Source organism: Solea senegalensis, unplaced genomic scaffold, assembly GCF_019176455.1.
Source record: "Solea senegalensis isolate Sse05_10M unplaced genomic scaffold, IFAPA_SoseM_1 scf7180000014842, whole genome shotgun sequence".
Classification (NCBI taxonomy): Eukaryota; Metazoa; Chordata; class Actinopteri; order Pleuronectiformes; family Soleidae; genus Solea; species Solea senegalensis.
This window is the reverse complement of record NW_025321148.1, coordinates 58,080-81,682: the sequence shown is the minus strand read 5'-3', so window position 1 is coordinate 81,682 and position 23,603 is coordinate 58,080. Positions and strand designations below refer to the sequence as shown.

Below are 23,603 nucleotides of genomic sequence, written 5' to 3'. Positions count from 1 at the left end.
CACAGTTCACCCCTTACAGGCTTCTTGGATAAGACCAAACAGTAACGAAGACAATAAAGGAATGATTTACCGTTCGTGATGATTCTTGTCGCATCCATTTTGAAATGTCAGGTCATCTCCACTCGGGAATCTAAATTTTCTTCCAATTTCACACTGGAAATCATGACGTGAAGGGGTGCTCATGTGCATTTTGCACATTGGGAACCCGTATTTACCTCAATTCTGGTAGCACCTGAAGGCAGCACGAGTTAAAAGGAAACCCACTTTGTTCTTAAGTGTGGCTACTTCCTGTTACTCCTATTGTTTACTACGGTTGTGGTTGCCACCCTCCATAAAACAAAAGAACAAACCCTAACCTCTAACTTGCATTCATTTTGGAAGAGTAACCACTAACACAAAATATAAAGTTTTATTACTGACAGGAAGTAGTCTGTGTCAACAGGAAGTAGACTTTAGTTTCCATAGAGTTGGTTAATCTGGGGGAAAACACTCAATGAAAAATCTTTATTTGGAGAGTTAATTATCCCTCTGACTAACCTATAGGCCTGAGTATTGAAAGCAAGGGGCAAAATGGCAAAAAGTACATAAACTTGCTCTTCAAGCAGACTCTGACGTCTGACGTCCTCGCTCTGGGAGAAGTGTTCACTGAATGAGGAAAGTGGGGGAAAAAAAAGGGTTTTAGTTAAGGTTAAATTCTGAGCTTAAATCCTAGGTCATCCTCCCAAACTTTTTAAGCAACACTACCATCTGCTGTTGTTCCCGTGAGTAAACATATCAAGAGTTACCATGACATTTTGAGTTTAGAGGATATTTTAAAAGTGCAGACTTCCAACTTCACATTTAACAACATGTTTTTTCTTAACCTTTAAAATGAAGTTGTCTCTGGAAAAACAATGCTGGTGATGTTTGGACATGTTGACTGTGCCTTTTTGCATTTTAAGTTGTAGTATAAATATCAGCACTAAAAAAAACATGACAATCCAAGTTGAATTTTACATTTATTTTTTATGTTTTAATCATTTCAAACCCTGACATGTGTATTTTTCATGTTCAAAAACCCCCGGCATGAATAGAAATGTTCATTCTTTCAAGGTATTAAACTTTACACAATCTGTGAAGCGGGTCGTTAATAATTCAAAACATTTAGAGGGAACAAAGGCTTACATTTGAATCACAAGTGTGTAAAAAGCTTTTTGTGGTTGAAGGCTTTGCCAATGTAGAAGCAAGGGAGAAAAACAAAAAAAATTCCTTTGCTCATTATCAAACCATAACACGGAGGAGAGGATCAATTTCATAATTAGTGCGAGGAGCCGAGTATCAGCTCTGTGCACACAGAGAAGAAACAATGGGCTGAGATTCACTTGAGCGGAAAAAAATATGTAAGTGTGAATACGTTTAAGGCCTTTGTTGGCAAAAATATCTGTCAAAGACAAAAGAAAATCATGAATCATGACATACCCTGACGTCATACTGCTGATTAAAAGTGATCATTTGAGTTCTTATTTGTGTATTCCCCTGTTTTCGCTGTTCACTTCATTCCTTCTTTATCTTCTCCTCCTGTTTCCTGCTTCTCTCTGGTTTTATAATGCTCGTCAGGCAGGTTTCTAAGCTTCTCCGCAGCCTAAAAACACAAACACACACACACACAAACATGGCAACCTTGAGCTTTCGTACAGTTCTGAAGACAAACACGGTGACAAAGAAGGGGATTCACTGCAATCATGGATTTGCATTATAATGAGTGTGCGGGGAAAAGTCAACTTTGGCTGTCATTTTGAAGAAACTTGTGCATTAGAAGTGCATCTTGGTTCTTGTAATGTCTTTTTTTCATTTGGATTTTTATTTTAAATCTAATTTATCATCTATTCAAGTATTTTATGTGTTTTATTATCATTATCTATTATTATATCATTACCTACAAGGTTTTTTTCCCCCTTTGTGAAGCACATTCAGTTTTCTATCTTCAAAAATAATGTCCTTACCTTGATAATAAAAAACACTTCTTTACAACACAATAGTGGGGGGTTGAAATATGTCTGTGTCGTATGTCGTGTGTGTTACGTGTATGTTACACGTATGTTACGTGTAATAAATTACTCACCTGTTCAGGAGTGAGGTCTCTCTGCTCCAGGGCGAGCATCTCGTACCCGACCATGAACTTCTTCACCGACGCCGAGCGCAGCAGAGGAGGGTAGTAGTGAGCGTGCAGCTGCCAGTGGGAGTTGTCGTCCTTTAAGTGGGGGCCAGTGGGGGCTCCTGGATAAAGACGGCAAGACGTGAGAGTTGAGTTGAGGATTGGAGCGAGTGGAGAGAAAACTGTCTCTTAGCTGTAAAACATACAAACTAACAGACTGTTTATCACATGTTACGTTTTAGAGCTTTTACCTGAAAGTCTGTAGATGATGTTTATGTTGTGATCAAGTGAGGAAGATCACTTTCTGACTCGTAATCCAACTTTATTTACTACAAAAGTTAGATTTTATATATTTGCAAAAACAATGTGATGTGAATGCTTATATTTTACCCAATTATATGTTTTTCTATCACTTCACTCTCTGATTCGTCACCATCTGCATGACCTCTCACCACAGAGTCACGTCCAGTGATTGCCAGTGTTGGGCATCTCACTTTAAAAAAGTAATTAGTTATGGTTACAAATTACTTCTCCCAAAAAGTAACTGAGTTGGTAACTCAGTTACCACATTGTAAAAGTGATTAGTTACTCAGTTATTTTTTATGTTCTACAATGCCATTTAACATTCTTTAACATCCTATATGTCAAAGATGTTTATAATACCTGAATGAAGAATAAAAACCCTATGTACAGTATTTTAGAGCATTTGTTCAAATTCAAATCATTTGAATTGAAGGGCACAATTGACACACAAATGTAAACTTGGGTAAAGAGAAACAAAAGAAAAATGTGGCCTTTCAGTAGTGCAAATCTCTGTATCTGTATACCATTGCACAATAAACAGGGCACTATCCAATGAAAATAAACAATATTCACACACTTTGCATTCAAGTACTTAACCAATACACACAAATGCTTCATTAAGTGAGAGTAACGCGTCACTTTACGTTCTCAGTAACGGTAACGGCGTTGCAACGATAGGAAAAGTAAGTAATTACATTACTCCGTTACTGAAAAAACCCAACACTGGTGATTGGTAGAGTTACTAAAATGCAATTCTTTGGCTTTCTGATCTTAAAGGAAGGTAGAGAGTTGACCAGGGGAACTAAAACCAGCTGTCTTAAAAATAAAAAAAAGAATTAAAGAAAAGAAAATGACTGAATTTACACTGAAATATCATCTTTAAAGATGCTTTCCGGAGGCTGATTAGACACAGATGGAGCTGACGGAGAGTTTGACACAAAGGAAACTAATGAATAAGAAAAGGCAGAACAAAGACGAGACTAATGACTCGAAACAAGGGTGGACGCTCCTATTAGGAGACAATTATGTCCTTCTAAATTGTCTTTGGGTTTATTTGTTCGCACTGCAAAGCGCGTGGTCACATGAGTGTGCGCCTAAATCCCGGCATTTGCATAAAAAAAAAGGTACAGAGAGCTGTTGCAGTTGCCGGAGTAAAATCACTCGGGGATGAATCATGACAAGCATTAAAGCAGGTATAGCTTTCCTCTAATCCATGATTTCCCAGGTGACTCCAACACCATCCAACCACGTCTCGCTCTCCTCTCCAACATTAATAAGCCTGGACCTAAAAAAAAAAAAAAGATGGCTGCTTCTAAATGAGCCAAAATAAGGCAGCAACACAGATGGGGAGATAAAGATACTCATTATGCGAGCCAGGTCTGTCTGTGTGTGTGTGTGTGTGTGTGAGTGAGTGTGTGTTAGCACTCTATTTTCCCTAAATCCCAAATGCTAAAGTTCAAAAACCACTTTTAATCTTTAGCAGTTCCCTTTAGGATTGGAGAAGCTGTGCATTAGAGTATTTTCTTGAGCCACTGTTAGATTTGCTGTTGCTTTAATGATCATAGAGTGTAATCACAATACAGGAAGACATCCAGAAGACACACACACACACACACACACACGCACACGCGTTGTTGCTGATAAAATAAGACCAACTTTCAGTCGTCAATCGTTCACGGAACATAAAAAAACAACAAAGCTGCGGAGACGTTTGCACAATACTGTATATTTTAACTCCAACTCGTCAGAGGATTGTCAAACAGTTTTGGTTCGTCAATATTTGGACACATTTCCCCACAGTAGTGAGAAGTGATTCCATTCTAATTAGAATTTTTAACAGTGCAGATGGCATATTAAAATAATTGATCCATTGGAGGAGCGGTGTGGTGGTGGTGCCGTTTATTTCTGAAACCTCACTCCTCCTCGTCCTCCTCCCACTTCCCTCTCATAAGTCTGCCTGGTAAAAGAAGACGCAGCTGGACATGTACAAATATACGAGCAGGCCTTGGATTTCAATGTTTACACAACATTAATCAGACAACAACTTTATAGATTTAAATGTAAGACGATCACAATAAACGTTTTGCCAGTTTCCACTTCAGAGATTTGCCATCCGATGGAATAAAAAGCTCAAGGTGAACCAGTGACCGCCTCCCACCGTTTGGGAGGGAGTGTATCATCTCTCCTTTTTTTTTTTACAAAATCTATCTTTCATGCTGTCTGGTTCTGAGTGTCAGAAGACTGACAGCTGCAACAAGTCAGTGACCCTCAGCAGGGCAGTGAGCTCAGAAAAGATACAGATTTCAAATCTCAGAAGCAGATGAGAGGATAGAAATGTGGTTCCTCTTGTTTCTCTGAGATATCAGACAATGGAACTGTGGACAAATCAGAAAACAGCCAAACAACTAAAAATGAAGTAAAGCCCGCCCCACACTAGAGGATACTTGGCCCAGATTTTGGTCCCAATCTGGCCATTCTAACAATCGTGGGTGTCTTCCGATTTTAGGATGATTTGAACAGATTATCGCCAAATTATCCTCTAGTGTGAGGGATTAACGGACACAAATTTAACATCACCGCACACATCAGAGTCTTTCCGATTTCAATTAAACATGTTTGATATTTTTAGGACTGAAAGGCGATTGGGTCGTGAGCAGAACCCCGCAATAACCAATGAGAGCGAGTTGACCGGGAAATGGATGGTGTGTACTTTAGTTTAGAACCGTCAAGTTGATTCCATTATTCAGCTCAAAACATCACGCACCCAACAGCTACTGATCGACGACGCCAACAGTCTATATTCTGAAATCGCGCTAAATCGCGCTAAATCGCGCTAAATCGCGCTAAATCGCGCTAAATCACGCTAAATCACGCGTGGATCATCTAGTTTGTAACCGTTTTTCAATGTTTTCAATCCTGAGAAAGCACAAAGTCCGTTGTGACTGTGGTCTCCCACGTTTTTAAAATCACGTCAGAAGTCCTCTAGTGTGTGGCAGGTTTTAGAACAATAATCAATCAAAATCTTTCCAAACATTGGCACGTATCGGATCCTTTTGGGATCTGTTGGGGTTTGTTTGATTTTAAATGGACTTCCCTCCTCATTATTGAATGATTTCATACAGAAAAACTACCAGAGCACCAATGAGGGGAGACAGTAATCTACCGCTGCACAGGACTCTTTTGTGAAATTGACACATCTACCAACTCAAGGAATGTTAAAACTATTTAACCTTGAAAATCTTTCAAACATTGGCACAAAACAAACAAACAAACAATAACTTACTCTCTTCTCTGACGCCTGTTTCCCGGTACGTTTGGTTTATTATACAACTGTGTGTTGTAGGTAGTTCTGCTATTTTTATTATAATGAGTCCATTTGTCTCTCAAGTTAATTGTGTGTGATGTCTCGACTAATTGTTTGTTTCACGTTACCTGCCTTAGGACGACGGAAGTAATGAAGCAAATGCTCTAATTGCAACATATTTACGTTGAGGCTTTCTGCTGATTTGTTGATTACCGTGTGTTTGTTCTAATTCAGTAAAACTCCATATTTAACTCAGCGTTTTTTTTTTACTTCTCCAGACTGGTGTGCAGTCAGCGAGCAGAGAGGTTTCCTCCCTCTCTCTAAAAAAAAGTCAGCAGGACGGAGCTGCTGCTGCGGCTGCCGCCGTCATACATCACCTCTCTCCCCGGTGTTGTGTCAGGGGCTTAACTTGCAAACTTTTAGCTTCTACAAGGATCACTCTGACCGCTCAGCCATAGTGACACTGCCCTCTCTGCTGTCACACACCGCATCACCGCACTCTGCTAACCTTTATTCCACTGCCAGGTGTTTCCCTGACACTGTGCACAAAAGCATTTCCAGTGCAGGGATACTACATCAGGAAGTGCATCTGCTATGCCTCAGTTTAACAAGACAGATGTGGAAGTACAATTCTGTGTGTTGATGCATGCTGCGTCTCTGCAGCGGCCCAAAATCTTGACTTGTAGTGCTCGTTTTATCCGTCTCAAAAAATGTATGATTTCATGTATTTATTCCTTCTTTCAATTCAAGACTCAGTGTCCATTTGTCCAACATATTGAACCATCTATTCCTTTAACACTGAGCAGTGATGACTTTATGAACTTTTTTGTGAATAAAATAACATCAATTAGAGAAAAAATTGATCATCTCCTCCCTCATATTGGGACTGAGTCATCTTTTAGCACAAGCGCTTTAGAAGCACCAGGTGCACAGTTAGACAGTTTCTCCCCTATAGATCTCCCTGAGTTAAAGGGTTATGACGGCAGCATGCGCATTTCACCGCGAATATTACAGCCCCACCAGTAAGTTTACTTCGAGAGCTCCACCTTAGCTCCACCTTGTCCCTGCGAGAGTGCAGGCGAGGGAGGGAGAGCGGTATTATGTCAACGTGCAGGGACAAGTGTGCTGTTCGTGGCTGCACAGTGGAGCAAAAATGTTTTACACAAACTTCCAGCCTCAGAGGATTTGTGTGTTCAGTGGATAAATTTTGTATTTGATGCTAATGTGCCGGATAAAGTCAGCAAATGTGTGTTTGTGTGTTCGTACCACTTCGCATCAGACTGCGGCCAGCGGTCGCTGTATTTAGTCAGCGACTGTATTTCACCGACGTACAAACACACACATTGTTAAGAAAAGGTCACATAGAGCTCATAACCGACCATTCTGACACGTCCTAATTAAAAATATTTGTTCAGTAAGTCCTCCATGACCGGAACACAGACTCAGTCTGATACAATCACATATACAGCGGCAGTTTATGCAGCTCGCCGTTGGCGATCAGCGAAAACCAAGCGTTCTGAAAGGGGCGGGTTTAGCAGGGTTATTGAACTGCTATGATGCTTCATCCTTATGGTATTTTGACCAAAGCATGTCACTGACAGGTTGATTAGGACACCAGGGAACTATTTTAATTAGGGAAATAGGGTATAATATGTCCCCTTTAACATCATTAGTTTCATCATCCAATCCATCAACTTGTCAGTTAGATCCTTTCCCCACCAAACTGTTTAAAGATGTGTTTCCTTTTATTAACAGCTCTATTTTGACTCAAATTAATCTATCCTTATTAACTGGATATGTGCCCCATACGTTCAAAATAGCAGTTATTAAACCCCTTCTCAAAAAAGCGACTCTTGACCCAGATATTTTAGCTAATTACTGACCGAAAATCTTCCCTTTGTTTCTAAAATCTTAGAAAAGGCAGTTGCTAATCAATTATGTGATTATTTGCGCATAAATGGCCTGTTTGAAGATTTTCAGTCAGGTTTTAGATTAAACCATAGCACAGAAACAGCACTAGTTAAAGTTAGTAACGATCTTCTTGCGGCTTCAGATAATGTTAGATCTTAGTGCTGCATTTGACACCATTGATCATAATATTCTATTGCAGAGATTGGAGCAGACTCTTGGTATCACAGGTGCTGCCCTCTGCTGGTTTAAATCATACTTATCTGATAGATTCCAGTTTGTTCATGTTAATGATAAAGCCTCACTACAAACAAAAGTTTATTGTGGAGTTCCACAAGGCTCAGTGCTTGGGCCTATACTTTTTACCTTATATATGCTTCCTTTAGGGAACATTATTAGAAAGCACAACATACACTTTCATTGTTATGCAGATGACACACAGCTATATTTATCAATAAGGCCGGATGAAATACATCCGGTTGTTCAACTCCAGAAATGTCTCAGAGACATTAAGTCCTGGATGACCTGTAACTTTCTACTTTTAAACTCAGAAAAAACTGAGGTCATTATACTCGGCCCTAAACACGTCAGAGAAAAACTTTCTGATCACATTGTCACTTTAGACGACATCACCCTGGCTTCCAGTTCCACTGTGAGGAACCTTGGAGTTACTTTTGACCAGGAAATGTCATTTGATTCACACATAAAACTAATTTCCAGAACAGCCTTCTTCCACCTGCGAAACATTATGAAAATTAGAAACATTCTGTCCTTACAGGATGCTGAAAAACTAGTTCATGCTTTTGTTACATCTAGATTAGATTACTGTAACTCCTTATTATGAGGATGTTCTAACAAGTCTGTTAGAATCCTTCAGTTAATTCAAAATGCTGCAGCACGAGTTCTGACAGGAACTAGAAAGAAACCTAAATTTAAAATCCTCCTCCTCACGTACAAAGCACTTAATGGTCAGGCCCCTTCATACCTGAAATACCTAGTCTTACCTTATCACCCTAACAGACCACTTAGGTCACAAAATACAGGTTTACTTGTGGTTCCCAGAGTCTGTAAGAGCAGAAAGGGAGGCAGAGCCTTCAGTTACCAGGCTCCTCTCCTGTGGAACCAGCTCCCAATGATAGTTCGGGAGGCGGAGCCTCTCTCTGTATTTAAAGTTAGACTTAAAACTTTCCTTTTTGATAAAGCTTATAGTTAGAGCTGGTTCAGGGAAACCTGCACCAGCTCTGCTGCTATATGCTGCTATAGAACTAGACTGCTGGGGGATTTTCCTGTGGTGCACACACATTCACTCTCTCACACTCAGGGTATGAATATGACTTTTTAAATGTCATTAACCTTGTCTCTTTCTCTTCCTAGTTTGTGTCTTTCCTTCCCTCTCTCTCTCTCTCTCCGTCTTCTCATCTTTCAGGTTGCAGGATCAAGATCCAGTTTTCGAGGCTATCCATATCATACATATCATCACCATTATTATTGTGCTATAATTAAAAGTCGATATCATTGACTGTATAAACTTGTAACTTGATACAGTTGTTGTGTATCTGCTCCTGGTCTCTCTCTCTCTTCTGTCTCTACCTCATCTTCCTCTTGTCCTTTCTCTCGCCCCTTTCTGTCCCCCATTGTCCTTTCACCCCAACCAGTCGAGACAGATGACTGCACATCTCTGAGCCTGGTTCTGTCAGAGATTTCTTCCTGTTAAGAGGGAGTTTTTTCTCTCCACTGATGCCTAGTGCTTGCTCATTGTGTGAACTGTTGGGGTTCTCTGCTCTCCTTGATGTTGTCTATGTACAGTGCCTTGAGATAATGTATGTTATGATTTGGCGCTACACAAATAAAATTTAATTGAATTGAATTGAACACTTGAAGACAATAATCACTTCGCAACTGCAGCCATTTTAACAGATTTTAACAGGAAGAGCACAGGTGTTACTCATCACTGTCACTACTCTACTGCCTCCTGTTGCCTCTAACAGTTGTGGTTACCACCCGCCGTAAAACAAAAGAAGAAACAACACCCTTATAAAGATAACTAACAACTAAAACTAAATATCATATTGTTTTATTTTAAATCCTGACATAAACCTGATACCGTTTCGACCGGATGTAGAACAAATCCAGTTTCTGGTGTGGATCAGGTAGCAACAGCCACATTAACAATGAGTAAGGATAATGTCAGTCAGGATAACATGACAGTAAACCAAGCAAGCTAAATGGAACTCAGCCGTCATTATGGACACCTGTGATGTTCCTACTGTGACCTGTCAAAATGGCTGCTGTGCAAAAAGGGCCCATTCATAACTGCCACATCCTCCCTGTTGTGATTCAAGTTACTCGAGCACAGATTACGTGGATGTTGTTGTCTGTTTCTATGTAAATGCGTCCGTCTCTCTGCGTGTTCTGTCACAATGAAAGGATAATTTGGCCTCCGATAGCAAAGGTGATAAGCGCCTCGTCTTCTGTGACATTGTTTTCACGCTCGCCTGCTCGTTCGCTCACTCCGTGCGTCTTGTTACTGCTTCGCTTCCTCTGACCTGCGCTGTGTTTCTGTGATGTGAAGTGAAAGACGAGCGACACAGAAAAACAGCCCGCAGGATCAAGAGACACGAGTTAGTAGTTCAGATTAGTTCAGATTCAGGATTGGAATCCTGAAACTGTGGAAAACTTTGAAAGTAGCAAACCCTGATAAAATTCAGTTAATGCGTCAACATAGTAAAAGGACTGTTGTAAAAGTGTCTTCCCTCGCTGTGTTAAATCATTATAATACAATCTTGCCCTTTAAGCTCATAACTCCTCTGCAAAAATGCTGTGGTTTCAAAAGCAAAACGCTGACAAAAGGAAATGTTCACATCCATATGAATCCCTGTGATATAAAGGATCTCAGTACAATCACTATTTTACATACTTCTTTTAACCTATTTACGTAAAATGTACAGTAAATTCCGATTTTTCTTTGCTACGTTAAAGGTCCAGGGTGTAAAACTAAGAGACATCTAATGGTGAGTCTGCAGATATGCAGATGTTCACTCACCCCTCCATTTTACAGGCAAATCAGGAAACTACTGTTGTCTTTGTTTAAAGGAAAGTAGGGCTGTGCAATTATTGGAAACATTTATGGCCCCAAACGATTACATAAGCCCAAAAAAAATGTGGGGGCTTTTATTCTGAAAATAATGCTTTTAATGTCGTAAAAGGTGTCTGACTTCCTGTCCCGTGCGTCAACTGACAAGAACACACGCATTCAGCGGAATACCCAGGTTACACACACATCGTGAGTAAAGATATATACAATAATTATAACTATCACTATAAATAATACAATTATTTTTAGTAATTTTAAGGTAAATTCAAAAAGTTCACTCAAAATGTCATGTTTAAATCTACTCTGCGTGCAATAAATTATATTTCTTTCAAATTCAAGGTCAATGAGTCATCATTTGAAATAATTGTGGTTTAAATTTTGACCCAATTAATCATGATTATAATTATTTTTTCCATAAATCAGACATCCCTACAAGAAAAAACGTAATTTGATTTTTGTGTCGAAAGCTTATGTTTTTAAACAAATGGTGGCATTTATATATGTAACTAAAAGGCTTATTTTAAAGCCATGTAAACCTAAATCATTTTATTTGAAGGGTAGTATATTTCATTTCTTCCAATACATCCTCCTAAATATTTTACACTGGCCCTTTAAATGATGGTATAAAAGCCTGGAATTACACAATAAGCGCTCTCTACCTGTATGAACTCTCAGTATGTGCTGAAGTGAGTAAGTCATATCAAAGCTGAGTTTCTCCTTTGTCATTTTATAGCAGAATCTATTGTTGAGGACATAAATGTGTCCACGCAGCAACCAAAGCTCACAGTTTTCTTCTTTTACTGAGACATTAGATTATCACCACTGATGAATTAATGCCATGTTGCAGCATGATGTCGACTCTTGTTAAATTGGATCAGAGGGGGGAAAAAGATTGTGAGCTCACCGACTGCAGAGACAAGAGGCTGGTGTGAGATGTGAGGAGAAGCACACACTGCATGTGAAAGGATATCGATCTCATGTTACTGACAGCGTAATGCACAGTGAAAATTCACTTGAAGGAGAAAGAAGGGGACGGGGACACGAGCAGAAGGTGTGGTTAGAATAGAGGTCGAGTGGACGATAATTAATGCAAAAATGCTAAAAATGCTAATATGCATAATTTGGAATAATTTGCAAAAGAATAAATCATATTCGGGAGATGCTGATTATTAAGAAATGTCAGATATTTGCTAATTGGTCTCCCCCTAGTGAAGATATAAACTAGAGTAAGAAGAGTAAGAATGTTGGACAGAGAAAAGCTAGAGGTGGCATTTTTTTCTGTTGCTTAGGGACATACAGTAAGTAGAAGTAGAGGTGGAAGATATTTTGTGTATTAAATTTTACAAGCCGTCATAAAAAACCTCAGGTGTTATTTAGTGCGTGTCTTTCCTCTTTATGCACTCGTATTTTCCCGTTGAGGTGGAGGATTTTAAACGAAAAATCGCGACTGATCTTTGCAGATTACAGTCACATTCGATGACACTGCCTTCAGATTCCTGTCAGCACAGCTCAGTCACATATTTCACTGACTATCTTTATACTTTTATGCCACTTGGGCGGAACACGCTCTCTTGGATTTATTATTCAAACAACACTAAAGTCGGCACTGCGCACCGGTGCCCTATATATATATATATATATATATACATGTATATATGTATATATATATATATATATATGTGTGTGTGTATACAGTGGGTACTGAAAGTATTCAGACTGCTATACATTTTTCACTCTTTGTTTCATTGCAGCCATTTGCGAAAATAAAAAAAGTTCATTTTATTTCTCATTAAACTACACTCAGCACCCCATCTTGACAGAAAAAAAACAGAAATATAGATATGTTTGCAAATGTATTAAAAAAGAAAAACTGAAATATCACATGGTCCTAAGTATTCAGACCCTTTGCTGTGACACTCATATTTAACTCACATGCTGTCCATTTCTTCTGATCCTCCTTGAGATGGTTCTGCTCCTTCATTGGAGTCCAGCTGTGTTTAATCAAACTGATTGGACTTGATTAGGAAAGGCACACACATGTCTATATAGGACCTTACAGCTCACAGTGCATGTCAGAGCAAATGAGAAAATCATGAGGTCGAAGGAGCTCAGAGACAGAATTGTGGCAAGGCACAGATCTGGCCAAGGTTACAAAAGAATTATGGAGTGGCCTCCATAATCCTTAAATGGAAGACGTTTGGGACGACCAGAACTATTCCTATTCCTATTGCCGTCCAACTAAATCGTGGGAGAAGAGCCTTGGTGAGAGAGGTAAAGAAGAACCCAAAGATCACTGTGGATGAGCTCCAGAGATGCAGTAGGAAGATGGGAGAAAGTTCCACAAAGTCAACTATCACTGCAGCCCTCCACCAGTCGGGGCTTTATGGCAGAGAGGCCCGACGGAAGCCTCTCCTCAGTGCAAGACATATGAAAGCCCGCAGAGAGTTTGCCAAAAAAACACATGAAGGACTCCCAGACTATGAGAAATAAGATTCTCTGGTCTGAGACCAAGATTGAACTTTTTGCCGTTAATTCTAAGCGGTATGTGTGGAGAAAACCATCATCACCTGCCCAATACAATCCCAACAGTGAAACATGGTGGTGGCAGCATCATGCTATGGGGGTGTTTTTCAGCTGCAGGGACAGGACGACTGGTTGCAATTGAAGGAAAGATGAATGTGGCCAAGTACAGAGATATCCTGGAAGAAAACCTCTTGCAGAGTGCTCAGGACCTCAGACAGGGCCGAAGGTTCACCTTCCAACAAGACAATGACCCCAAGCACACAGCTAAAATGACAAAGGAGTGGCTTCGGAACAACTCTGTGACCATTCTTGACTGGCCCAGCCAGAGCCCTGACCTAAACCCAATTGAGCATCTCTGGAGAGACCTGAAAATAGCTGTCCACCAACGTTCACCATCCAACCTAACAGAACTGGAGAGGATCTGCAAGGAAGAATGGCAGAGGATCCCCAAATCCAGGTGTGAAACACTTGTTGCATCATTCCCAAGAAGACTCATGGCTGTACTAGCTCAATACTGAGCAAAGGGTCTGAATACTATTATATATACTATTATATTTCAGTTTTTCTTTTTTAATACATTTGCAAAAAATTCTACATTTTTGTTTTTTTTTCTGTCAAGATGGGGTGCTGAGTGTACATTAATGAGAAATAAAATGAAATTTTTCGATTTTAGAAAATGGCTGCAATGAAACAGAGTGAGAAATTTAAAGGGGTCTGAATACTTTCTGTACCCACTGTGTGTGTGTGTGTGTGTATATATATATATATATATATATATATACATATACACACACACTTATACGTGTGTGTGTGTGTATATTTATATACATAATGTGTGTATATTTTGTGTGTATATAAAGACATATAATCAGAGTACACTTGGCTTGTTTTTCATATTTTTATGAACAAAAATATAACTGCACAATTATTGCTACATTATAAAACTACCAAAACATGTATCATAAGTTTGAGTCAACAACACATAAGATGAAAAAAAAATGCATTTTGTAAAGCCTGACTATGTGACCTATACACACACACACACACACAGGATGTCCATATAAGGAGTTGTGTATTATTCCAACGGCAAATTTTCCAAGAGTTAAATCATGCAGCCCCCTTACTTCTTATTAATATTATGGTTCTCCACTCTCAGCTTTATCACTCATGTCTCTTTCCTTTAAAGTGTCCTATACGTATGTATATATAGATATACAGTGCTCAGCGTAAATGAGTACACCCCCTTCGAAAAGGACCATTTTAAACAATATCTCAATGAAAACAAAAACAATTTCCAAAATGTTGACAAGACTAAGTTTTTTTAACATCTCTTTAACTTATAACATGAAAGTAAGGTTAATAATATAACTTTGAGAACAAAATGTATAGTTTTACTCAAATTGGGGTGATGCAGAAATGAGTACACCCCACTGAAAGTCTCTGGAGCAAGGCTAAATCTTAGACTGCAAATGTCCAATTTAACAATAATCAACCACAGGTGAGTCTCATTATTCATCACACAGGTGTCCAGCAGACAGTTGACTATAAACCCCTTTCCATTTCATGTTGTTAGCAATGGCACCACATGGAAGAGAAATGTCTCAAGACCTGAGAAAGAAAATAATTTCTTTACACCGCAAAAGTGAAGGCTACAAGAAGATCAGCAAAGCTTTACTTATCAGTCAGAATACTGTAGCAAAAGTGGTACAAAAATTTAAAAAAGATGGAACTGCAACCATCTCACAGAGACGTCCAGGTCATCCACAGAAGTTAACGCCTGGACAGGAGCGTCTCCTGATGAGAAGGGTCAAAGAAAATCGGCATTCAAGTTCACTGCAGTTATCCAAGGAAGTAGAAAGCCAAACTGGGGGGACTATTTCCCGTGACACAATATGGCATACACTGCAGAGGAATGGCATGCATGGGTGCTGTCCCAACGGAAGCCTCTCCTAAAGCCCAGGCACAAAAAAGCCCGCCTAGAGTTTGCCAGGGCCCATGCTGACAAAGATGAAGACTACTGGGACTCTGTACTTTGGAGTGATGAGACCAAGATAAATGTTTTGGGAACTGATGGCTTCAAAACTGTATGGCGTCGCAAAGGTGAGAAATTCAAAGAAAAATGCATGGTGCCTACAGTGAAACATGGTGGTAGCAGTGTCCTTATGTGGGGCTGCATGAGTGCTGCTGGTGTCTTGGAGCTGTGTTTCATTGATGGCATCATGAATTCACAGATGTTTTGCTCTGTACTGAAAGAAAAGATGCTGCCATCACTCCGTGTCTTTGGTCGTCGTGCACTTTTCCAACATGACAATGATCCTAAACACACATCTAAGGCCACTGTTGGATTTCTGAAGAAGAACAGGTTAAAAGTGATTCAGTGGCCAAGTCTGTCTCCTGATCTGAACCCAATTGAACACCTATGGGGAATTCTGAAGAGTTGAGGATCACTCTCCATCCAGCATCCAGTCTCTGAAAGAGCTAATTCTTGAATGGAAAAAGATTGATGTAGCAAAACGTTTCCAACTTGTTCATTCCATGCCTAGAAGACTTGGTGCCGTCATTAAAAATCATGGAGGCCATACAAAGTACTAGATTTAGTAGTTTTTGTTGTGGGGTGTACTCATTTTTGCATGGCCCTTATTTCAGTAAAATTGAAAAATGTGTAATCTAAGTTATGTTATTGACCTTACTTTCATGTCATAAGTTTAACAGATGTTATATAAACTTATATATATTCAACATTTTGAAAATAGTTTTTGTGTTCATTGACATATTGTTTAAAATGGTACTTCTCAAAGGGGGTGTACTCATTTATGCTGAGCACTGTATACTGTATATCTATAGTGCCTCCTCCGTATGTTATCCTCCATATTCAGATCTCCCCACTATAACGTCACACTGCACTCACACACACACACCACCAGACAGTTAGTTAGTTTTGTCCAGCTTATGTCCTAGTTAGTGCTGCCATATATTTTCCTTCAGAGTATTATCATGTCTTGCTACACGATTTCTTTTAAAAGAAGCCAAACTGCATTAATTCATATCCCGTCTTGTATGTGAATGGCCTCCAGTTTGTATAGCAGCACATTCTCATGTCTTTAATCCATTTTTTTTCCTCCTTGCTCTGTCACTCGACAGAAATTGAGATTTTTTTTGTCCTTTATTGGACAGGAAAGTAAAAACGTGAAAGAGGGAAGACACGCAGGAAAGCACCACGGGTGGAATTGAACCTGGGTCACTGTAAATGGGCCCTTTGCCCAACAGGGCGCCAGCTTTGAGGAATGACTTTGAATACGTTATCACCTTAACTTCCCTTTCAACTCTCTTGCCCTCCCACTGCGAGTCTTACCGTGCCAGCCCATGGAGTAAGGGAAAGAGACTTCAAAGAGATTGTCGTATTTGGTCAGCAGTCGCTTCATGATGTCAGCCAGACCTGGCAAACAGACACAGAGACAGAGATGAAGTGAAAAAAAATAATTGATACATTAGATAAATATAACATGCAGACGTGGCTTGGAGGGAGAGAGACGATGTTTGTTAGTGGATGTGGTTCATAATGAATGTCGTGAGGAAGAGGAGTTGCAGGTGAGAGGGAAACGTGAAATAACTGAAAGTGAAAAATAATCTTATATGCAACTTTTATTCTTTTTTAGGGGGAAATTAAATATGAAGGAAACATCTGAATACATGATGAACACGTCAGGAAAAACTTGCTGTGCTGTAGTGGTTACATGAAATTTTAAGTATACACAAAGTATTAGTAATCAATAAATCTGAATCTTTCATTTTTACAAGTGATGCGATATCGACTGTATGAGCAAATTGGTCCAATGTCATTTTATAGATGAGATCATATATTGGGCATTTAAATAATTCACACAATAAACAGTGTAATAAGTCTGGCTGTGTGATATGACAACATAAGTCATGAGACAATAGGGAAATGGCGATAGTTTCATATTATTTGCTATAATATGCGCTGAAACAAATAATTTCATGATACATTTTTGTCATCAGTGGGGAATTTGCATGAAGGAATCATCAACAAACACGAGTGCGAGAGAGAACGACAAAACAAGGAGCATCACGTAAATAATATTTGGGTAAAAAAAGAAGATGTAATTTACTGTAACTTTTGGGTTAATAACAGCTCTAGTTACCAGGTAACTTCTGTGACTTAAATAGAAAGTAGTGTTGTCAACTAAGTTACAGTTTATTACTTTGCGGTAACTCACATTCACCAAAAACTTGTAATTTTATAAAATACTTTAACTATGTTTTACAGTAATTACCACTTTCTTTTTACTTCCCTTGCAACTCGTTTGGCAGATATTTGCTAATATATAAAAAAACAATCATTTACTTTTTGTATGTTTGGAGAAATAACAGCATTAGTTGCCAGGTATTAGTTGCCTAAAATATGAACAGAACACAATAAAGATAATGTTGTAAACTGAGTTATGGTTAATTGTTTGTTTTCTGATAAAACAATAAGTTGATGTAATTGGAATACAACAAGAACTTATCATCTGTAATCTTGTAAAATAGAAATCATCAGTAATTTTACTTCCTTTTTAATTTCCTGGCAATTTCCTGGCGTTTTGTAAAATCCTACTGACAATTTGTTACAGTGTAACCAGATACGAAAAGTCTTGATATAGAGAAGAAGAAACATCTTTTTTTGGGGAGGGACCAAGTTCTGTTAATGGTAATTAACTGATTACTCTGACATCAGACTCAGTGTGAATACATTAAACTGTTATTCTACCAGCTGCAGGCAAACGACAGGTATAAATTTTGGATTCACAGTTTGATATGATGTCAAGTGTTGAGAATGAGAGACGACACAAACATCATCCCCTCTGGGGTTCACTGACGGCAGGAGCTGATTTCAATTTGTTATTTAATTCTGATGCCTCTCTCCTGTTAAGTGTGGAAAAATATTCTGCGGTTTTCTGAGGACGACAAACTACTAAATTAAGATTTAATTTCTGTGTTTTTTGTTGAAGTAGTGTACGAACATTAGACAATTATAAATCTGTATTTCTACTTGTGTTTCTTTTATTTACATCATCCTATTTTCTCATCAAACTCCTTATGAAAGGAAGGATATATTGGGTACTACTAGTTAGAGTGTGTTGTCTTGAGTTTTTTGGTTGTATTTGTGTATTTGTCACTAAAATCATTGACATTTGCTCCTCATTCTGCAGCCAAACCTCACCCCATAAGAGTAAACCAAACAAAATAAAAAGACACCAACTCCCATGATCCCACACTGCACCCTAACGTCATCAAACTAAGTCTTTTGTGACAGAATTTACAGCATTTGTGCGTTTGAGACAACAAAAACCTTTTAAGTGAGTCCTTGGTTCATTTGCTAACCTTGAGGGAAAGTGGTGAGTTATCTTAACCAGAACACACTGATCCCATGAGAATCAATTTTCCACAATGTCAAAATCAAATATCACCCATTAAGAACACCCATCGATTCACTTCAACCTTCAAGCTGAGCAAACCTCTGAGATATATTAAACGTCATTTACTGGATAAATTTAAACTTTCTTGCTCACAGAGGATTTAAAATAAATGTTTCCTCGTCTGGGAAGCTTGACTGAACACAGAGGGTGACACGCACACACACGCACACATACATAGCTGGGGATCAAACCTGCAGGCTCCCAACTGAGCTGCTGACTTGCCATAGACGTCTCTAAATTGTCTCATTGTTCTCTCAGTCACTCACTCTGTCAAAACACACACACACACACTCACCCTCCTTCTCATCTGCTGTCAGGTCACTGATTCTGAGGATGTGTCGTCTTGGTAACAGCAGTGTCTGGTAGGGCCACGTTGCCCAATATGGAACCACTGCCAGCCAATCAGAGCTCTCCACCACCACACGCTCCTAAGAGGAGAGGCACAATTATGAATGCATTTTAATGTTTTGAGGTGAAGGCACTGTCTTGTATTTCACTCGGTGTCCACGGAACAAGCCTGTGGGGCAGAGTTATGATCTCTAGTTGCTTCAGTTGGTCACGTAGTGTTTTTACAGAGGCAAGCACAGGTTCCCCTCCAGGCTCTAGTTCCATTTGGAACCTCGGTGATCGCAGGGAACCAGTCTTGTTTTCACACCAGTCGAGCGGTGCCAGAGTTCAAATCACATCAACGTACCCCCATGAATGTAAGAAAACACAACGTGACGGATCACAGTGAGCTTCTGTGAGGATTGTCCACAAGTCCTCTAATCACTTTGTCATTTACGGAGATACTGCATGTTCTTTGTTTGTTTAATAGTGCGATAGATTCCTAAAAAGCTCAGTTCTCTTAGGGTGCTTTCGTTCCGATTCAGTGAGTAATGTGTTACTGTTGTTGGACTTAAACCTTAGTTCGATTCGTTTTCACACAGTTCTCTGGATGGTGTATACAAACATTTCCAATGTTCTATGCCAGTAGAACGATGCCATATATGTGATGATGATAAGAAGACACATCCAGAGACTTCATCAACAATGAACAAGATGTTTTCTGGAGGCATATAATGACTGGACAGCTGACTCTTTTCAACATGTAGCTCAAACTCTGTTTACCAAAGTTGTGTCTTGCAGTAGCACAGTTGCAACAGCACTGTTGGTCGTACCAGTTCCTGGGTGAATGCCACTCGTAAATTGTGTACACACTGCAAACGAACCGTTCTGTGGAGCGATTGAAACCCAGTTGAGACCACCCTCTCTAGGTTGATTTTTGCCGCTTACTGAGTGCTGATTGCTGTGTTCACACAAGCCCATTAGAACCGGTCTAGGGGAGAAACATTCCCAGTTTCGGAACAACAAGCTAGGTATGAAAGCACCCTTAATGGACTGTACTCAGAGCACAGGATTCAAGGAAATGAGAAGGGAAAAGCAGGGACCTGAATTAATATTAGTATTTAACAATAACAAAAAAAAAACTTTGATAAGATTAATACTGGAAAACCAGGATGGAGAGACTACTGATGGAGAGGAGTGAAGTGGACGATGTCCATGAAACACACACCACCTCAGAGAAATCTTGAAGAGGTTTTATTCAATTAGCTGAGAAAGTTTTGGTTTCAAAGTCAAGTGCGTCACCTGGGAGCTGAACTCCAATTCAAACTCCTCCAGACGCCTCTGTGTGCCAATTTACGGTCCTAACCTTAGGTCAGACCGACAGAGGCAAAAAGAGAGGAGCACGTACGCACAAGAACTGGAACAAGTTGGTAAAGTCATTCTGGCAAACCACACACACACACACACACACACACACACACACACACACACTTCTGCTTCCACTTTGATTTTATAAAATCCCCACGAGCAGCTGTTGAGGAGACTGTAAGTGTCAACTCTGCTTTTCTCAGAACCTTAATGCCATTCTCTCTGTCTCTCTCTCTCTCACACACACACTCACACACACACAACAGGTATCCGCTCATTCCCAGAATGAATCAGTGGCAGTATCTTTTTTTTTTTCCTCCTCCTTCTTGCTCTGTGTCTTTGTTTCTGTCTCCACTTGTCTTACTCCCTCCTCCTCTTCTCTGCTTCTGTCCTACTTTGTACTCAAAACCCCTCTTTGGTTATTTTTATATTCTCTCATCAAGCTAATTCTCCCTCTCCAGTTATCCCCGGAAGAGGAGTGAAACACTTTTGTTTCTTCAGTCACACAAAAGAATGGGCTTTGATTCAGAAGAAAGGAAGCGGCCTTCCTCTTCAGATCGATGTGATGTGTGAAGTGGCTAATGAAAAAAAATATGTCTGTTATTTCTCACAGCAAAAGAGAAAAGAAAAAGTTTTGGCTACAAAAAAAGCCAAAGGATTGTGTAAGATTGTTATATTACTTTATGCTAATCTAAGTTAAAGCTTCAGGTAGGGACATCTATCACCCCCTTATGGAATTTGGAGTAATTACCAAACACTGCCAGCATTTCCACATGACATATGCCTTGGTCCATGTTGTGTATTATACTCGCCATGCCACACCGTATGTTGCGCTGCGCATGCATCTCAATACACCAGTGGAGCAGGGGGTGTTTTTGTTTATTTGTTCTTTTTTTTTATTACTCTTTTTTTAATGAGCACTGTTGTGAGGAAACCCAGAGGAGGCTCGTGCTGCTGCTGCTGCTGCTGCTGCTGCTGCTGCTGCTACTTCAGGCTAAAACTCTAACATTCTGACTTTGACAAACAGGTATAAAACACAATATCACTCAGCTTTGGTCTTATTTTTGTCCAACAGCTCACAACACTTCACATTAATAATTTATTGTCACTGCTAACTGTAATGCTGCAGACAAACACACAGCACAATTCTCTCTGTGTGTCTTACACACACACACACACACAGGTGTGCACAGCTATTCTTCTTAGGAATCACTGTATTGACTTTTAGCCTAACCTTAACCTAACCACAATTCACATCTTCGTTAACCAGTTCCTCAGAAATAAGAAAATGGTTCAGCTTCTAAAGACGTAACAAATACACAGACACGCGCAGATTTCAACAGTCCATCATGTGTTGTTTTTTTCTGTCTTTGAGTGTAACATTACTTCTCCAGACTGCAGGCAGGTGGTTTTTTTTAGGGAGAACTTGTTTTGTTTTGCCTTCCTATGGCAGAGATTGTGATTTATTTTTTATTTTTTTTTAAGGGAATGTATTTGATAATGGTTTGAATATGATAGACATTTGTTTGTATTTAAAAGGTACGCACTACAGCTTTAAACTGTCTTCACCACACAGACATGACAGTTCTCATCTTCAACACTTTCTGAGCAAAAAGCTGTAGTTCGCAACATTTTTCTTTTTCTTATTGCATAACTACAATAACTAAAAAACTCTATAGACACTGAAAGAGTAAAGAGCCGAAACAAAATGCTGTAAAGAAAGAATAAAGTGACGAAAAATACAGTACATATACATATATATATATACATATATATATATATATATATATATATATATATATATATATATATATATATATATAGAAAAATAAGTCTCACTGTTCTTTCAACAACAGAGACAAAAACAAGTTCTGGCTCTGTCAAGTTTAATAGAAAGTTCATCCATCTGTTCAGTAATAATAATAGGACTTTTCCCAGCATACTAATCATGCTCAGACCCTGTCTGCATTACTGCACACACACACACGCAGGTTGAAGATGCACGCCACAGCGTTATGCTAATAAGCATCACTGCTGTCCAATCACACGGTTCACTGACCAAGAAACAGGCAGAGGATGCTGATGAAGAGAGAACAACGTGAAGGAAGGAAAGGAGGAAAGAAGGAAGGAAAGAAAGAAAGATCATATTATTCATTCACCCATTGTTTACCGCTTTATCCTCCACTTGAGGTTTTGTGAGGAGCTGGAGCCGATCCCGGCTGACATATGGCTAAAGGCAGAGTTCACCGGGGACACGTCACCAGTCCATTCACTCTCACATTCACACATGTGGTCAGTTCAGAGTGTCCAAACAACCTCTGCGTGTTTTTGGACTGTGAGAGGAAAAACTGGAAAACCCAGAGAACAACACTAAACTCTTTCTCCTACCAGTGATGTTCCTTGAGTCAGAATATCAGTGAGTATTTAGTAATATAAACCAGGCCACACAGTGGTATAGTGGCTACCACAGGTTTTGCAACCTGCTCTGACCGAATGTGTGTATGCAGGTGTTTTGGGAAATGTAGAAACCAGCTTAAGGAGACTGAATTACAACTTTCTATGTGTGAAATGGACTTAAGTCATTACTTTGGTTATATGACGTGTCTTTGTGTTTGTATGTGCTCACCTTCCTCTCCGCCTCTTGTTTGGCGTATTGCAGCAGCAGCGGCTCTCCGTGTTTCTGATAGTACGCTCTCTGACAGCGGTCCGACAGAGCCGGCTCATTAGGCAAGAAGTTGCTGGCCCACACCTATGACATCACAGGAAACAAAAAAAAGAATCATACACGTGCTTTGTTTGCTTGGTTTTACCTCAATTCCAAATGTCTGTATCTCTAATAACATTACAGATAAATGTATCACAGATTCCAAATTTCAAACCTTTAATTACATTTTTTCATTTAGCCATTTCAGATTGATGAGTCTGTTTTCCGCTGGCAGCCACCATTTTCATTTATTTCACTACAGTGTGAAAACCAACTTGCAGACACTAAAATTTAATTGCGACAGGTAATTCATCACAGCAAACAACATCAGCTGCAGTTTCATGTGCAAGCAATAAAAGCTCTTCTACCCGCTACGTGTTTTGCAGAACATCAGCATGACATTATCTGTCAAAAGTGGAAAAAATTAAACTTGTATCACATGAGAAATTGTCTGTTTT

At 39.4% G+C, this 23,603-nt stretch overlaps 1 protein-coding gene across 2 annotated transcripts in view; it reads right to left on the bottom strand.

Annotated features, from left to right (window-relative positions):
- Nucleotides 1-985: 985 nt before the first annotated feature.
- The window catches only part of galt (galactose-1-phosphate uridylyltransferase), a 31,499-nt gene continuing 8,881 nt past the window's right edge, over nucleotides 986-23,603 (bottom strand). For both annotated transcript variants that reach the window (XM_044016833.1, XM_044016832.1), the window contains exons 7-11: nucleotides 23,068-23,190; nucleotides 19,042-19,174; nucleotides 16,619-16,702; nucleotides 2,102-2,256; nucleotides 986-1,621 (exon numbers count right to left, since the gene is read on the bottom strand). In XM_044016833.1, coding sequence (XP_043872768.1) covers nucleotides 1,529-1,621; nucleotides 2,102-2,256; nucleotides 16,619-16,702; nucleotides 19,042-19,174; nucleotides 23,068-23,190 — 588 coding nt within the window. In that variant the 3' untranslated portion in view covers nucleotides 986-1,528. The remainder of the gene's footprint in view (nucleotides 1,622-2,101; nucleotides 2,257-16,618; nucleotides 16,703-19,041; nucleotides 19,175-23,067; nucleotides 23,191-23,603) is intronic.